Raw genomic sequence first — 17,724 nt, 5'->3', positions numbered from 1 at the left:
GTTTAAAACAACCTACATTTTCGGGGTGCCTGGATGGTTCAGTGAGTTAAAGCCTCTGCCTTCAGCTCAGGTCATGATCTCAGATTCCTGGGATCAAACCCTGCATCGGGCTCTCTGCTCAGGGGGAGCCTACTTCCCCTCCTCTCTCTCTGCCTGCCTTTCTGCCTACTTGTGATCTCTGTCTGTCAAATAAATAAATAAAATCTTTTAAAAAAATTAAAAAAAATAAAACAACCTACATTTTCAATAAAAGGCCATTTGGTCCTTAACTTATGGTACCACCATCCAATGGAATACCATAAGTCCGTTTCAAAATGATATTCTTATGGGGTTTTTTAATAACATGAAAAGATGTTCCCAATATATGGTTAGTAAAAGGCAAATGTCCAATTAGCAGCCTTTGTAATATTGGTATACATTTCTCATAGTTTGTTTCTTTTTCTCTCATGAACATGTAAATATGTATATATTTATACATATACAAATGTATTTTTTTTTCCCATCCACAGAAAGGTTAAAGCAACCACTTGATTATCACATGCTGAAAAGCAGAAGCAAGAAGAAAAAGACACTTGTGCTCCCGCGTCACAGAGAGAAACAAAGATAACTGCTGGTGTATTTCCTTCTCGTCTTTTCCTGAGTGTGTTTGGAAGACAACGTGGTGTGGATCTCACAGTGCAATTCCTATTCTGAAACCCATGTTTTTCAAGTGACATTTTAACTTTGGCCTTTCCTCCTAGCCTGATAGCCTTTTTAAAAATTTTATTTTAAGATAAAATAGAGAGGAGGACATTTGTGACATGCTTGGCAGGTGGAAACTAGAAAACCCAACAGATGTGTGACAGTGAGCATCTTCCTCAGAGTTGAAGGTAGGCCAGTCCTGACCCTCAGCGTCTGAGGAAGGGCTCCCCAGAGAAGCTGGGCCAGGGCCAGGGACCCAGCAGGGGGCGCCAATTACAGCTCCACATCTGCCCCCCTGCTCCCCCCACTCCGCCCCCACCCTCCCAGGAGGAGAAGGAACAACTGGAGTTATTTCTGAGAGTTCAAAACCGATTGTTTGTCACAGATTCCCCAGGCAAATTTTGGGTGGGGAGTGACTAAGCCACCAGGCATCAAATGGGAAGGGCCCGGACTTCAATCCACCGGTGGGACCCTGGGCATCATTTTTGCCTGTACAATGGGGACCCATAATAGCAGTAGCTCATGCTTTCTGAGCACACGATTGTGTGCTGGCCACAATCTCCACAGGGTCTGGAGATCATTCGATGAGAAACGTAAAGCCTTTGGAACACAGTAGGAGTTTAGCATGCACTGGTACCCACCTCTCCCCGCCCTGCTCCAGGATAAGGGGCTGGGGACCCCTGAGGACCCTCCTAGAAGGAGCAGGCACTGCACATGTGGCGGGCTGGGAAGGTGCCCACATCCCAGGGCTCACGGGCAGGGCCTCTGGCCAGACTCCCTGGGATGCGGGCTTTGTTCTGTATAAATAAACAAGGTGGGGCTTTGCCTCTGATGATGCAAGCCAGGGGAGCTTTAGCCTGGGTTTAGCCTCCTAATTAGGGCTGGTTTTGTTATTCAGCTTCAGACTGATCTTCTCAACTTTAATCTGGATTTGATGAAATCCGACAGGCCTGCAATTTTATCCACACCCCGCCTCCAAGAGGTGTGACTGCGCAGGCAAACCCTCCCTGCTCCTCCCCTCAGCTCTGGGGCTCCAGGCTCCCTGCTGGGGGGACGGGGGATCTGCAGGACCCACTGGGAAGGTCTGCTCTGACGAGGGCTCCCAGAGTGCCAATGGCGGCATCGCCTGACCTCTCTGGAAACCTTCCACTGAGGCTGGAAGCAGGGAGCAGGTCTGAGAGAACAGGACTGAGCAATAGCTCTCCCAGCCCAGAGAGGAAAACACTTGCAGGCCAGCTCTTGGGACCGTTTCAGAAGTCACTGTGGGCTGACTGGGATAATAGTCTCCTCAGAGAGACACCTCTGGGCCTAGGCCTGCCGTCCGTCCACTGTGTGATGCGGGGCAGGTCACTACCACTCTCTGAGCCCCTTTTCCTCACCAGAAAGCCCCACTGAGAGTACAAGCCAAGGAAGACAGATGTGCAAGGACTGCGTGGAAAATTCTTAGCACGGAGTAGGCTCTGACTAAACGGAGCCATTTTCCAGTGCTTGGTGACTAATTGACAAATTGCCCTCTAGGCTCAGGAGGAAAGGAAGGGTCTGGACACTCAGTGTATTGAGTACACCCTCCCCACCACACACACCCCCAGAGACTGTAGGGACACCTGGGGCACGGGAATGTGCACCCTTCTGTGGTGAGAAGCCACTTCCCCATCTGGCCGCCCAGAGCAGATGTGCCTGGTCATGAAAAGGGAGGCCAATGAGGCTGCTTTGGGGCCATTTCCAGAACAGCCCTTGTTTCCTCGAAGGGGGAGACCCGGTCTTTTCCTCAGCTTTCTCCTTTTTGTTCAACACCTGTTCAACATCCCCGCTTCCTCCAAAGCCAAACTCTTTCCAAAGAGACTCTCTATGAAGCCATGGTGCCCCACAGAGCCGATCTGGTACGTTAACCCTGAGGTCAAGGCCCTTGCCAGGTGGCTGGTTGCTTACCTGGGGCAGGTCCCGTTTCAGCGACACTGAAAAATCCTCTCTGGGTTTTGGACAGAAACCCGGCTTGGGCACAGATGTTGTTTCTCTGCTTGCAGTAAGAGACAGAGGTCTGGGGGGAGAACACAAGCACGAGTCCCTCAGAGAATGAACGGACTAGAGTGGAAATGGTCCCCCCCAACTGTGTCTTCGCCATCACCCCAGCTGGAGAGGCCAAGGAGTCTGGGATCACCAGCAGATGTCTGGTCACCCTCCATGGCCCAGAGGACAGAACCAGGAAGAGAGCCCGAAATCTGGCTGCCAGGCTGGCTGCCTGCTCTACTTGAGGCAGTTAGGATGACAGCGGTCAGCAGACATCACCTACAGGACAGTGTCTTTTTCAAGCCTGTAACACTGCAAATGCACACTGTTTTCCTTATTTTCTCTATGACTTTTGTCCCTTTCAGGACGCTGAGTCCTACATCTCCCCACCCTGATTCCTTACTGTTCAAACAGCCCTCCTATGAACGCAGGACTGGGGAGACACACAAGGGCATCAGGTAATTGAAGATGATGATCAGATCTGTAACAGTCCCTTGTCTCGACTTTTCTGGACCGACCAGAAATTAAAAATTTTGACTGATCCAAACAATATACAGCATGTTTGGCACTCTGAAAATAACAGGAGAGGAAAAAAAAGAAAAAGAACCCTGAGCTCATTCCTCTGCTATATTAAATCATAAATATTTTAAATACCAATTTGTAGCCAGTGCCCTGTATTCATTAGATAAAGACACAATAAAAATCATAAAGGCAGTGACTGGGAATATTTACTGAACGAGTGAAACTATTCACTGGGGCCAGGATGGTTTGATTTCTCTGAGATACTCTTTTGACAAAAAAAAAAAAAAAATGTTTCTCAAGAAATGCAGATGGCATTTTGATTTTGTGTTTACAAAGGGGGAGGAACTTAGCTTTTCCCAGGGTCCCGATGGCTAGAATGCATGCAGGGAGGGCAAACAAAAGCATCAGATGGGGCAGGCTAATTACTGGACAGAGGGACAGGAGCCAGGGTGCCGGGGAGGAAGTAATCACATGGTATGGAGAAAAGGGATTCGCCTGGAGAGGTGGGGGATCCAGGTAAGCAAAGGAAAAGAAAAGCCCTAAGAGACCTCGCCTGCAGTGTGGCTAACACGATTATCACACTTCTGCTTCTAGCCGGTTGACTTAACCATTGTTCTCCAGGTCAGAAAAAAAGCCTCCTGTAGACAAAACATGATTTCAGACTTATTCCTCATCCAGACAGAAAAACAACTGAAAGAGGGAGCATTTTTGTATACTCTGAACGTGTGTCACTAGGAGATTTCACCATTAAACGAGGAGAACAGTCGGCTAGCTTGACTGGCCGGTTGGGGAAAAAAAAAAAAAAAAATGAAGCAGGTTTGCTATATCACCACGGAGGGGAAAAATCCAATATAGAGCTGAGTAGAAAATGCACGAGTACCGTGGACACCATAATCCTAATACCGGAGATAGGGATGGGGGAGGAAGAGACTACGAAAGAAATTGCACCTATTTTTGCTGGTGGTCTGCTTTAGAGGGCAGAATTCTAAGAGAATTCTGCTTTTCTAGTTCATGAATTTCTAAAATACTTGAATATATTTAATGAAGAGCCTAAATTATTTTCACAGTCACATTAAAACAATAATCAACAAAAACCATGCACTTAAAATTGATCTGTTGGCAGAAAGTCTGAGCTCTGACTTGGGAAAGGGTCTTTTCTAGATTAACTAGATACCCCTGGGGTAATTCCTTCAACGTCATAAGCATTTATTGCAAGTGTACCGTCTACCAGGACCTATGTGGGGCACTGGAGGTTTCAAGCTGGGTGATGGAGCCCACAGTGGGGTTGTGGAGGCAGACGCATAGAGCACTAACTCCCTCTCTCAGGAATGGCAAAGGTGCAAGGACCAAGAACATTATCCATTTCTTGGACCAGGCCTTGGCCTCTCTCCTGTTAGCGTAACAGCCTCCTAACTGGTTTTTCAAAATCCACTCTTTACCCAAACTATGGTCCATTCTCCATAGGGCTTGCTGGAGGGAGTTGTTGTTTTTTTTTTTTTAAAGTACATCAGATGATGTCATCCCACAGAGAACCAAATGAAAGACCCCTCCCAGGGTCTTCAGGGTCCTGAATGAACTAGCTCCTGCCTATTTGGCTTCCCCTTTTCCCCTCTCCTCCTAGCTAATGCTACTCTAGCTACCTTCTTGTAGTCTCCAAAGGCTGTCCCAGGACCTTTGTACGTGCTGTTCCTCCAACTCTAGCACTTCCTTCAGTTCTTAGGTCTCAGCCTCAGAGCCTTCTCTGACGACCCAGTCTAAAGTACATGATGCTCTCAACCCCCCATATTCTCCACATATTCTATCTCAGACCTCAACTGTTTGTTTGCTTCAAAGCTGGCCACCGCTTGTAATTCTCTGGTTTGCCCATTTACTAGTTTTGTCTTGAGCTCTCCGCTGGAATCTAAGCTGTATTCCTGGTCTAGCACAGGGCAGCCACAGATTCCACAAAGGGAGACCCAGCAGGGCTGGAACACAACGACGGATCACTCTCCAGCTGTATCCCTCAGCCGTCTACTTGTGCTCACCGATATGCAAACAGTCCCTTTAGCCGGATAACTTTGGGCAAATCCCGTCCCTTCCCTGAGCATCAGTTTCCTCTTCTGTAAATTGAAAGAAGAGATAACTCACTTCAGGGATTCTTGTGATTATCAAACAAGATGAATACATCATTCTTAGAACGGTATATAGGCCTTGAAAAGTACTTCACCGTCCTCCTCATTATTATTTTCAGGCTCTGATTATCTCAGGGGAAGACTAGAGCTATGCTGTATAATAGAGTAGGCACTGGCGATCGAGCCCTAGAAACACGGCTGGTCCACATTAAGATGTGCTGAAAGTATAAAACATGTACTGGTGCGCCTGGGTGGCTCAGTGTGTTAAGCCTCTGCCTGCAGCTCGGGTCATGATCTCAGGGTCCTGGGATCGAGCCCCACATCGGGCTCTCTCCTCAGCAGGGTACCTGCTTCCCCTCTCTCTGCCTTGTGATCTCTCTGTCAAATAAATAAATAAAATAAAATAAAAAAACATATACTGGGTTGTTAAGATAGATGGAAAGAATGTAAAACATCAATTATTTTATTTATAATTACATGTATAATATAATTAATAGTATAATTAATCTTTATATTGATGAGACATCGAAATAATATTTTGAATATACTGCGTTAAATAAATAAATATATTCTTAAAATTGATTTCACCTGTTCCTTTTTACTTTCAAATGTGACTACCGGGAAGATTTAAAGATTTTATTTATTTCTGTGAGAGAGAGAGAGAGAGAGAATGAGCATGAGCAGGGGGAGGGGGAGAGGGAGAAACAGACTCCCCATGGAGCGGGGAGCCCGATGCGGGACTTGATCTAGGACCCCAGGATCATAACCCAAGCTGAAGGCAGACACTTAACCGACTGAGCCACCCAGGTGCCCAAGATTTAAATGATGTGTGTGGTTACCACTATATTTCTACTAGACAGTGACAGCCTAGCGGGCCCATACATTGTTTTGAGCACATTGTAATTGATTGGATCAATCACAGAAAGTTGGCAGGGTCTTTGTAGGCAGAAAATTAATATTACTTAAAGGTATTATATAAGAAAAAGGAGGACGCCTGGGTGGCTCAGTTGGTTAAGCCGCTGCCTTCGGCTCAGGTCATGATCCCAGGGTCCTGGGATTGAGTCGGGCATCGGGCTCCTTGCTCGGCAGGGAGCCTGCTTCTGTCTCCACCTCTGCCTGCCTCTCTGCCTGCAGGTGTGTGCGCGCACGCTCTCTCTCTCTCTGACAAATTAATTAATTAATTAAAAAATAAAAGAAAAAGGAAATAAAAAGTGAAGTACTCTGAGACCAAAGTATCTAAGACCATATATGACAATATATCATAATCATGTTAATACTTTATACACAATTCATTTCTTAGGTATTTTGCAGTCAAATGCTCTACCACTGAGCTATATACCCCCTTTTTCTTATGTATTTTTGAGTGTTGTCTCATTGGTTCTTATAATAACCCTGTAGGGTGAGTATAATTGATTCCATTTGACAATTGAGGCTCAAGAGGTAATATGACTTCCCTAAAGACAGCTCTGCCGATCTCCACGGATGGTGGGGTCCTTGTGCGGCCAAGACCTGGGCTAAGCACTCAGCTCAGATGACCCAATTTAACATTTGCATGAACTTTATGAAGTAGACACATTTCCCCATTTTGCAGATCAATAACTTGAGTCCTGAAAACTGAAGGGACATGCCCAGATCCACACAGTCGGAAAAGGGCAGCATCCACTTGAACCTGACTCTGTCTCTTAACCATTAATCACACCCTTCTGCTTCCATGACTACAAAGTGATTGCAAGTGGCAGAACATTACTGCTAAAAATCCAATTTCTGATATGGAAATATGGAAGCTTATTTTCCCTATAAAAGCCTAAGAAGTAAATGGATAGTGACTGCAGATAATGTGGGAAATAATAATTGTTACAGATGAGAATATGTCCCAGAAAGTCTCTGTAGTAGGAGTAATTATAGTATTTTCCAGGGCAAGGTCTTCCCACTGCTTCCCACTGACCTCCGTGTTGCTCACATTTTTCTCTGGGTTCTGCAAATTCCCCATAAAGCCATGTGCAGCCTTCTGTACCTGCTGGGCAGTCAACAAACACTAACTGGTTTGTCAATTGCATTGGAACGCTATTTCCCAAAGTGTCCCCCGCCTTCGTTTATTTTAGTAAAGAATTCATCCAGTATATATTTAACAAGCGCATGCAACGTTCTTACATTGTACTGGTTTGGTGCAGGAGTTTCAAATTTGAGGACTTTTGCAAAGCTTGGCAACTGGAACATGCTGGAACAGGAATTACTGAAGTCTTTCTTCGAGACAAGACGTGATGGGATAGTGTATGCGTTTGCTGCAGGGTATTTAGAAATGATGGTGTCCAACCGGGCGCGCTGCAAGGACAAAACCAAAGGAATCAGCACTCTCACATAATATCTGGGCTCCGCCGGACAGATGTCAAAGGAATGGTGGCCAGCACTAGGTCTAAAAGCATTGTGAGAAGGCTCAAACTCCTACAGGTAGCAATGATAAACTGACCTCAGGCTTTGAGGATTTGCTCTTGGAGAACGCAAGTTCTGACCTGTTCTGACTTCTGTAAACTAACTCAAATTATTCATCTAATATCTGGGACTCAACAAAAATAATTTTGCCATAAATGCATTGCCACCCAATCCCGTTTCAAGCCACATACCCTTGACTCATCAACTGTTGGGTAATTTATATGATGGGAAGCTTTAAACTTTCTTCCTCCAGCCAAGGCTTTCCTTCTGAGTAAAATCTTCTAAGATTAAGTAATCTGAATTGCTTAAATAACAAGTTTGCTTCGAATGTCTTAAAGCTACATGGGTCGATAGGGCTTGCTGTCCAACCATGCCTCCTACCCTCCACCTAATTGCTGATTTCTTTTTTCTTTTTAGATTTATTTATTTATTTGAGAGAGAGAGAGAGAGAGAGAGAGAGCATGAGCAGGGGGAGGGGCAGAGGGTGACAGGGAAGCAGTTTCCCTGCTGAGCAGGGAGCTGGATGCGGGGTTTCTATCCCAGGACCCGGGGATCATGACCTGAGCTGAAGGCAGACACTTATCAACTGAGCCACCCAGGCACCCCCTAATTGCTGATTGCATAGAACCCTACAATTTTTTTTTCTCTTTCAGTAGAACCAATCCTACTCCTTCCAGGAAGTCATCATAAACTATTTTCAGATAAAAAAAAAAAGAAATAAAGCAAGCAGAATCAATGTTTGCCAAATGAAAAGGGGCAAAAGCCATAGAAACTAGGTGATAACATCGCTTTACCCTAGGATAGTATGGCAAGTATTGGAGCCTGATAAAACAGACAAACAAAAAATTCTCATTATTTTATGGTTAAAAGCTTGAGAACACCTCAGCTGACTAGGGGTCAGTAACTACACAAACACAGAAAGTGGGTGAGGCTGTGAAGAGGCATGGACCCTCCCTCCCACCAGCTGCTCACCCTGAGTTTCATGGCAGTGGTTCTCAATGTCTAGTCTATGGAACACTGATGGTATACGGGTGGACGAGCTCCCCGGGGACAAACACGTTCTTATCCAGAGTCTCAGCTGTTCAGAGTCTAACCTGGATTCAAGTCCCAGTCAGCCTTCTCTAATGGTCAGGATTCACTCATGCTCCCAGAAAGAAGGTTACCCCAGCCTTCTAAGCTCTTTGCATTTTGGGCAATAGTTAATGGAATGCTTTCCATGGGCTGTTGTGTTTAATTTTCTTGAAAAACCTGGGGAGTGGATATTATGATTATCCTCACTTTACGGATAGGACACTGGGCTTTGTCTGCCATTCGAGGGGTGGAACCAACATTGTCACCAGTCTGTTCCCACTACGTGATATAGATTAGATATCTCATTCTAAAGGGAAAAAGTCAAAAAGAACAAAGCAATACATGTTTCATTTACAGGATGGGCAGCTGATGAATGACTGTGGGATGTTCTAGTTCAAGGGGAATCTCTACCCTCTCTCTCCTCTGCCCAGTAGGATAGGCACATCTTTCCCTTTCACTTCCACAGAGGAAAGCTGGTAAAGGCTGGTAAAGGCTGGTAAGGTGAAACCACCCCCCAGGGGTCCCGTTTGTAGCATGTCTATCCTGACTCACCCAACAGATGAGGCAAGCACGCTTTTCAAAAACACTATTTCCCGAAGGGTTCCTTGGCATACCAGTTTTATAAGATAGGTTAGTGCTGGTGATGGCAGCGGCAGGGAGAGAGTTCCAGAGTCAAACAAACTTAAGAAGCCTCATACTGTGTTCCCACGTTGAAGGCTCACCATAAAGCCCACTGTGTTAAGTATCGTGAGAAGTCCTACCATAAACAAACCTAACTTCACTTACCCAGCCTTTCTGAAACTTACTAGATCATAAAATCTTTTTGGCTTAGAATACCTGTGAACATACTTGTAGGAAAAAAATTGTTCTAATTGTTCATTTGGAGCCAATTTTCATAAAGCATTATAATAGAATTTGTCTCAAAGTAACACTCATTCACATGATCTTGACTTTCTTTTCATTGCCGGGCCTGTGGGCTCCAATCTGGCTACATGCCGGCATTTGTGAACCTCTCTCCAGCACCTACTAATTTTTCCAGAACCACTCCCGCCACCATGCAAACAGGCCATGAAAGTCTCCTCCCAGCGGCCTCATTTAACATCCTGTCAGCCTCGTGAATAATCCTGGAACAAAGATTTAGAATACATTAATGAAGCTCTTTAAATTATTTAGACTTAGCAAGATGACAGGTCCTCTCTGAAGGTTGGGTGTAGTGGTTCCAAAAGTCATCAGGAAGTTTCTAGAATTTATGGATCCACAGAGTTTCTTAGTCAGCCTCACCTACAATCACACTCCTCCTGACTATACCAGTGTCAGTCAGGCAGATCTTCCTCCGAGGAGGTCTCCTTTTCCTACCCTCAGAGTCCTCGGATCCAGAAATGGAGGAGGTGTCAAATGTGAAAGTCACTAAGGGGATGGGGGGGCATGAAATTCACATCGGCACAGAAAGGAAATAGCTAAGATGTGGGGTCTCCTAACAGATCTCCATGGGCCACTGCAAGCTGGTTACAGGAATCTAAATATCTATAAATATAAATTCTCATCCATCAAAGCAGGGACAGGAAGCCTGCACAACTCCATGTCTGCTTTCTTTTGGGTTTGGTCTGAATTTTTTAAAGACCTGATGGGCCTGACTAGGTTCTGTAAAACTCGGACCCTCCCCTGGGCCTCTTCTCCTCCAGAGGGCTCAGCCTCGTCATTTGGAAAGTTATTGTGCACAAAGCCTAGCAGGGAATTGGTTGTGTGCTCTCATTTGATCCCCTCTTTGGCACCAAGCAGGAGTGGGCTGTGCCACTCTACAGTAGAGAATTTCTCGGAGAGAAAACCTAGGAGGTGCAGGAGGTCTTGTTGGTGACTCAGGTGGTAACACTCATAATATTTAACATGTTTACAATACTCCGCAGTTTCAAAGAGCATTTCGCTCATTACAATTTGCCCAGCGCCTCCAGGGAGTCTCCACTTTTATGAGGTAACCGGGACACAGAAGGGTGACGTGCTTGAGGCCACATCGAGAATCCTCAGCTGAGTCAGGCTCAGGTCTGAAGTCTTGTCTCCTGAGCCAAGACTTCATGAGATGGTACTTCTGTTGCCGATTGCTTTCAGGTCCCTTCATCTGCAGGGTTTGGGGCAGAAAAGGAGGCAGAGGCATGGTTCACTGGAGCCATGGGTGACTTCCACGTCTCCGCTGATAGGGAGCTAACTTTAAAGTCAGCTCTGCCAAAGTCAAATTCCAGTAAGTGACTGCCTTCAGCGTGTCTTAAATGGACCCTTTGTGTGGTGCTTTGTTTTGTTTTGAAATCGGTTCCAGTGTCAGGCATTATAATACATGTTTGCAAGAGATTGTTGTAATTTTTAAAGGGACAGAAGGCATATGTGTTTTGTTGATGCTAGTTTGGGTTTGCTTTCTTTTTCACTTTTCTACCTCAGCTAATTTTACCCCAGTTTGACCCTTTTCCCTCACTATATATCTTCTTCTTGCCAATTTATAGATACTCAAATTAAGAACAAAAGAAAAAAATCCTTGCCCAGGTCTGGTCAGGGACATCAGCACTTCATATAGATCCTTGATTCTTAGAGCCATCCACAAAGATAAAGACCCACATCTTACAAAGAAGGGAAGGAAGATCACTCCATTTCAGCCTGTTGCCTGCTTTCTTTTTGCTCCCGGCAGATTTCCCAATAATTTGAAAAACCAATTAGACCAAGTGGTGTAAAACACCCTGTTAGGGTAAGATCTTTTCCCTGGTGCCTAGAAATCTCAGGAAAACATCTGCTTAGCCCACCCCACAATGACAAAGTTGATGTGGACGATCAGGTTCTGAATATCCCTCTAGCCTCTCCTCTCACTCTGGCCATGTGGAGCAGTGAGGGGGGAAATTACTTAAAGACACAGGCTCTAATTTACCTGCATGACACCTGAGGCAACAGTTACTCTCCTAATTAGAACCACGGTCTTTGGAGAGAAGGGACCAGCGGTCCAATACGTGTTTACGCAATGGACGAAGGAAAGTGCTGATCTGCTAATGGCCTTACTCGGGAAAGAGGTTCTCACCATAGAGGGAAAAGTGCACGTCCCTTTCTTAGACAACGAGGCACTGTTGAACACTGGAGATTGGTGAATGACGTTGTAGAACCCCGGACCTGGGATGCTATCCTGAAAGGAAGAGAATGGGGTGTCATAGCGGTACATTCATTTCCACTGTGCTTTTCTCCAAGCTTCATAACCATTAATGCTCGGCCTCACTGTCATCCTCCGGGACAGGCATCACTACCACTTGGTGGAAAGCTGGCTCCACCATTTCCTAGCCTGCCCGCTCACTGTCTCAGTTACCAAGTGCTGGAGGTTGGAATTCCAGCCTGGGTCTGAGACCCCCAGCCTGGGTCTGGCTCGCTGCACCACACCTTCCTGCGTTCCAGAAGAATGCTGTTGTTTTTTTCATGCCGTTAGAGAAATGAGCATAAGATGGGATGCTCCGTGTGGCTGATACGCAAGTCAGTGTGTGCTGATTGGGGAAGGCAAGCCCAAGGTGAGGGAATGATGACTGATTTCACATTAACCGCACCCACCTGACTCAGCTTCCGCCTCAGCCTTTCAGAAGAAAAATCAGGGAGTGTTTCTGTTTATAAAGCAAAATGAAACAAAAACAACCTTCATCCCAAACAAGACCGTTTCTAATTCGCAAAAAAGAGAGAGACAGGTTCAGAAGCTCAAATTATAAATGATGCAGGTATGATAGAGACGAATAAGCAGAAGCTTGATTTCTAAGCTCGTTTCTGCTTTTGCAGTTAATTGAACTTTCATCTCATTTCTCATGCTAGTTACCAGGGGGAAGTATTATGTTGACAGAAGTTGGCCAAGCAAGTGGCATGAAAGGATACAAATGTTCCACTGTCCTGAGAGTTTACTGGGTGCCAGCTTGATGGTACGAGCTTTTCAAAGGTTGCTTCGTTTAGTCCTCCAAGAGGAAGGGGTTACTGTCCCCATTTTACAGATGGAGACACTGAGGCAAGTGGAGATGAATTTGCCCAATATCCCACTGCTACAAGTGTTAAGGACGTGAAGAACACAAAATCTCTGCAGTTTCTCCAACCTCCTCCCCCAAGACTCATCCTGCCTCCACCGTCCCTACTACCTTTCTCAGGGCAGAAAGAAAGCCTGAAGTGCCACCAGGGCCTTCCAGGACTTTCCAGTCTGGCCTGAGCAGTATCTGATTATGGTTTAATATATGAGACAGAACCATCAGTGAGATTAACAGGTTCCTCTGCGCTGAATTTTAACTGCAGTGAACCCTTGGAGCATCGCTCGAAGCCGGTGGGTACAGGGCACTGATTCCCACTTTGTAGGTGATGATGATCTCAGATGCACAGAGCGGGGGCTGATCAACAGGGAGAATGGGGCAGACCATGAGACGGGAGGCAGAACCTGGTGCACCAGTGCCCTAGGCCAAGTTCAGAAGACATTGGCACGTGGGAGCAGATTCAAGGAGCTCCAGGGAAAAAAGGAAGAGATTTTTCTAGGGGGCTGTTCATGGGGCTAGCATTTATTTATTGAGTGGCCACTCACTGTGTGCCAGCCACTGTTCTGAGTACTTTACACGCAGCAACTCATTTAATCCCCATTTTAATTCATTCATTAATTATTTTGAAGATTTTATTTATTTGACAGCAAGAGAGAGAGAGCATGAGCAGGGGAAGTGAGCAGGAGAGGGAGAAGCAGACTCTCTGCTAAGGGTGGGACCAGATGTGGGACTCCATCCCAGGACCCTGAGATCATGACCTGGGCCAAAGGCAGACACCTAACCCTCTGAGCCACCCAGGTGCCCCTTAACCCCCATTTTAAAGATGGGAAGACAGAGCCAAAAGAGATAGGGCCCAAGGTCACATGGCTAGTAACTGTCAGGGCCAGAATTTGAACCTAGGTGGTCTTAGTACAAAGTCTACTCTTTTTTTTTTTTAATTGACATATAAATGACACATAACATTATACTTTTATATATTTTTTAGCTTTTTTAGTTGACATATAACTGACACATAACATTATATTATATTAGCTTTGTGTATACGGCATGATTAAATATTTGTACATGCTGGAAAGTGATCGCTACAGTAAGTCACGTTAACATCTATCGCCATATACAGTTGCAGAATTTTTGCCTTCTGATGAGAACTTTAAAGATCTTTCTTAGCAACTCCCAAAATGCAATACAGTTTCGCTAACTGGGGTCACCACGCTGTATATTACATCCCCCTGACTTATCTATTTGATAATTAGAACTTTCTACCTTCTGACTCCCTTCATCTATTTTGTCCACCCCCATCAAACATAGAATCCACTCTTACTCACTAAACCAAACTGACTTTCAAATGAGAATGTGTAGGATAAAAAGAAAAAAAAAATCCCACAGACTTTTTTTTTTTTAAGATTTTATTTATTTGTCAGAGAGAGAGCACAAGCAGGCAGAGCTGCAGACAGGCAGAGAGAGAAGCAGGCTCCCCGCCGAGCAAGAAGCCCTATGCAGAACCCTGGGATTATGACCTGAGCCGAAGGCAGCAGCTTAACCCACTGAGCCACCCAGGTGCCCCCACCCCCAGACTTTTGAGTCAGGAAATTTTAGTCTCAATGCTGCAACTAGCTAAGTGACCTGAAGCAAGTCACATCACGGGGCCTCAGTTTCCTCATTTGTAAATCAGAGACGTCAGACTCAAAGCCTTTGGGTGCTTCTTAGTTTCGAGAGCCCCTAAATCAACAAGGAGCTGAAGCAGGGCATGTCACTGTGACTCTTCCAGGTTTAAGCAGCAAACAAGGAAGACGTGCATCTCTGGCTTTCGGTCCCCCTGCCACCCTCAACACCTCCATCAGTTCACACACGTTTTCTGGGCACCCACACGACATGTCTAAGGAGATGGAGTTGCCTCCTAAAATTCAAGACACACAAAGCTGCTCCCTCCCACCTTACCCAGTTAAATCTGAATTTCAGCTAAATAACCAAAAGCTATTTTAGTGTAAGTATATCCCATGCAGTATTTGGGACATACTTATACTAAAATAGTTGGTTGTCATTTATCCGAAATCCTTGATCACATTTTAATTCTGCTGTGTTGCAAACTGGTTTGAGTCTGGTCCAAATACGAAGAGGGCTGTCACCTTACAGCCTGGAGGGAGAGAGGGCTGCCTTTTGGCCCTTAAGGAATCTCTGAGAAGAGTTGTCTAGGCAGCGGTAGGCTAGAGCTTGCCCATGGCAGCTCCAGAGGGTGATGGTTAGAATGTCAGAGATCTTGCTCGTGGTAGCTTGAAAGCAGGGTGGGAGTATTTACTCCCCAGAAATTGGCAAATGCTATAAATTAGAACTTTCCTTCACAGAGGGGAGAGCTGGTTTACCAGCACACCGTTATCTTCGCAAGACAGGCAGGTAGGTTTCTAGGCTCCTCAGAGGGAAACCTCCAACGGCAGAGCCTTCAGGCCTTTCTCCCCTGAGTGCTAGGAGGGCTGGTGAGTGGCGGCTGGGAGGGTCATAAATATCCAGGATGTTTCACTTCCGGGATAACAGTTTTTGAGTGAGTTTAGACGTCTCAGAGCGCATTTCTGAAATAAGAATCCAGGTTGCCATTGGGGTAATCTTAGCCACCTTCGGTTTCTTAGCCAAGACCACCCCAGTGGGCAAAACCCAGATAAACAAACAAAGCATAAATGGGTGTGGGGAGGGAGAAAGGAAAAGAATGAGCTTGATCACCTGCCTGCCCGGTGCGGAGTGGCCGATGTACTGCTGTCTCCCAGGCCTGCCCCACAGCGTGAGAATTAAATGAGTTGATACACAAAGGGGTGAGAGCCAGTGTGTGGCCACTCTTCTTGGCGTTGCCAAGAAGTGGAGTGGAGCAGTGGAGCCAAACCTTCCCATGGGGGTTAAAGACCTTGAGAGTGGGACTGACCGGGGAGGACTGTCGGATGTGCTCCCACCCCTTGACCTAACACACATCTGGGGACATTTGATTGAAATGCACTTTGAGAGCCCTTCTGAAGGATTAGAATGACAAATGGCAGCCCCTGCAGGTGCCAAGGGTGGGACAAAGGTCTCCGTTGACTTGATCCTGGGATAGGCTGGACAGGTAATGAGAAGGAAACAACAGGGAGAAGGTCATGTACCTCCCCCTCCCCCACCCAGATATAAACTAGGTTACAGGAAGCTTGAAGTCCCCCAGCTTGGAGCCTGTTACATAGCCTGAATTTTCTAGGGCTGAGTTCCTAAATTCTGTCCAATCAGTATTTTTCAAATGAATGGTTTGTGAAACTGTTCCTTCGGTTGGGAAATGTAGTCTCTGTTGGATCCTTGGCTAAAGACCCTACTAGAGCTGCCTTTGACCCTTCAGAGATACTCCACCTTGCTTTGGTCTCTTTTGGGGGCTGGTGAGCTGGCGTTTCTCAGGGGGGCACAAAATGAATGAAATCTAGGGGTCTGTGGAAGGGCTTTGAAGTATCTGACAGGAGGAGGATGTGTCTGAGGTGGAAGCAGAGCCTGGGGCTGCGGTTAATCCACTGGTGAAACCACACAGAGATTTTGGGCTCTTGAGGGAATAATTTCCTTTTACAGATGCCTCTAGTCTTAGGGTCTCAGGACAATGTGTCCATCAACCCTGTTGACTTCATGGAAGCCAGAAAGCTTTTACTCAGGTTGACATGGCCAAAGGGATGAGGACAGCACAGATTTCATGGTGGGAGAGGAGGCACCTGCCCCCAGGACACATGTCCTCCCTGGACCTGAGGCCCCTCATCTGTGAACCTGCAAGGCCGTGCATGTGGGTGTCAAGATCTGTGGTGTTCAGACCACATCCCTGGTATCCACCACCCAGGAAAGGGGGCCGGAGGTGGCAGCAGCTCCGAGCGGCAGTGCGTCCTTATCTGGCCCACCGGTGGCCTTCACTATGAGACACTGTCACAGAAAGGGCCCTTCTGCTGAGCCCAGGGATTCCAGGTCACTGAAGCCTTTCTGGTCCAAACCATCTCTCACTCTGAGATGGGCCCCTTGTAAAACGCCCCTCGCCCTTCCTGCCTTCTCTCCCTCCCGGCCCTCACCCCACATCTATTTCTGTCTGGCATCAAAGTTCCCGCCCCACTGATCACGGCTGAAAAGGGAGAGAGAGGCAGCAAGCACACTCCACGCAAGAAAGCCTCACTGTTTTGTTCAGAATGGGGGAGGGCGTCAGCAGTGAAGAATCCCTGGGAGCCCTAAGGGAGAAAGCCGGAAAACGGGATGAGGTTTCTTGAGATAGTTTCTGAGCCACTCAGGTTAGTGTGGAGAAGCCAGGGCGGAGGGACGAGGCCACCGGACAGATGAAACGGGCCCCAGCTGTTTGGGCACAGCTGTAAACACAGTCAGGCAAAAGCAGTCCACCCCGCATTTTTGAAGCCTTGGTTACTATGGGTATGGTCCCCGAGAGCCACCTGCTTCTCTTTCAGAGCCTCCTCTGGCTCCAATCTAGTGTCCGCCTATTAGCAGCCCCTTGAAATCCCTTGAGCAGCACATCAGCAAGAACTCAACTCAGCAGACGTGTACGAAAGGCTACTGAGGACCAGAGCGCAGGCGAAGCGGCAAGGGAATAGCACGGCCTGTTAGCAGCTCACATGTTCTAGAATGGGATCGAGGGACTCGACGTGCACACCCACTGCCATCAGACCACGCAGAAGGCAGACAGGGGCACGGGAGCAGCTCTCAGAGCACAGAGGAGGGCATCCCTCCTTCCATCCCCAGGAATCACAGGGAACAGTGTCTGGGAACCAGGAGCTGTCTCCTGGGCCTGTCCTCGCTCTGCCTGAGCCTGGCCGTGCAAGACACCCAAGCCTCTTGTACTCAAGTCTCTGGGTCACTATGTCAAAAGCAGAGAGAGGGCGCACCTGGGTGGCTCAGTG

General features: G+C 46.8%; 1 protein-coding gene across 1 annotated transcript in view; it reads right to left on the bottom strand.

Annotated features, from left to right (window-relative positions):
- STPG1 (sperm tail PG-rich repeat containing 1) overlaps positions 1-17,724 on the bottom strand; it is a 48,280-nt gene that overhangs the window by 13,125 nt on the left and 17,431 nt on the right. The window contains exons 5-7 of the mRNA XM_047726550.1: positions 11,875-11,976; positions 7,473-7,643; positions 2,611-2,719 (exon numbers count right to left, since the gene is read on the bottom strand). Coding sequence (XP_047582506.1) covers positions 2,611-2,719; positions 7,473-7,643; positions 11,875-11,976 — 382 coding nt within the window. The remainder of the gene's footprint in view (positions 1-2,610; positions 2,720-7,472; positions 7,644-11,874; positions 11,977-17,724) is intronic.

The sequence above is a fragment of the Lutra lutra genome, chromosome 4 (genome assembly GCF_902655055.1).
Source record: "Lutra lutra chromosome 4, mLutLut1.2, whole genome shotgun sequence".
Classification (NCBI taxonomy): Eukaryota; Metazoa; Chordata; class Mammalia; order Carnivora; family Mustelidae; genus Lutra; species Lutra lutra.
The sequence above is the reverse complement of the archived record's forward strand: the minus strand, read 5'-3'. Positions and strand labels throughout refer to the sequence as shown.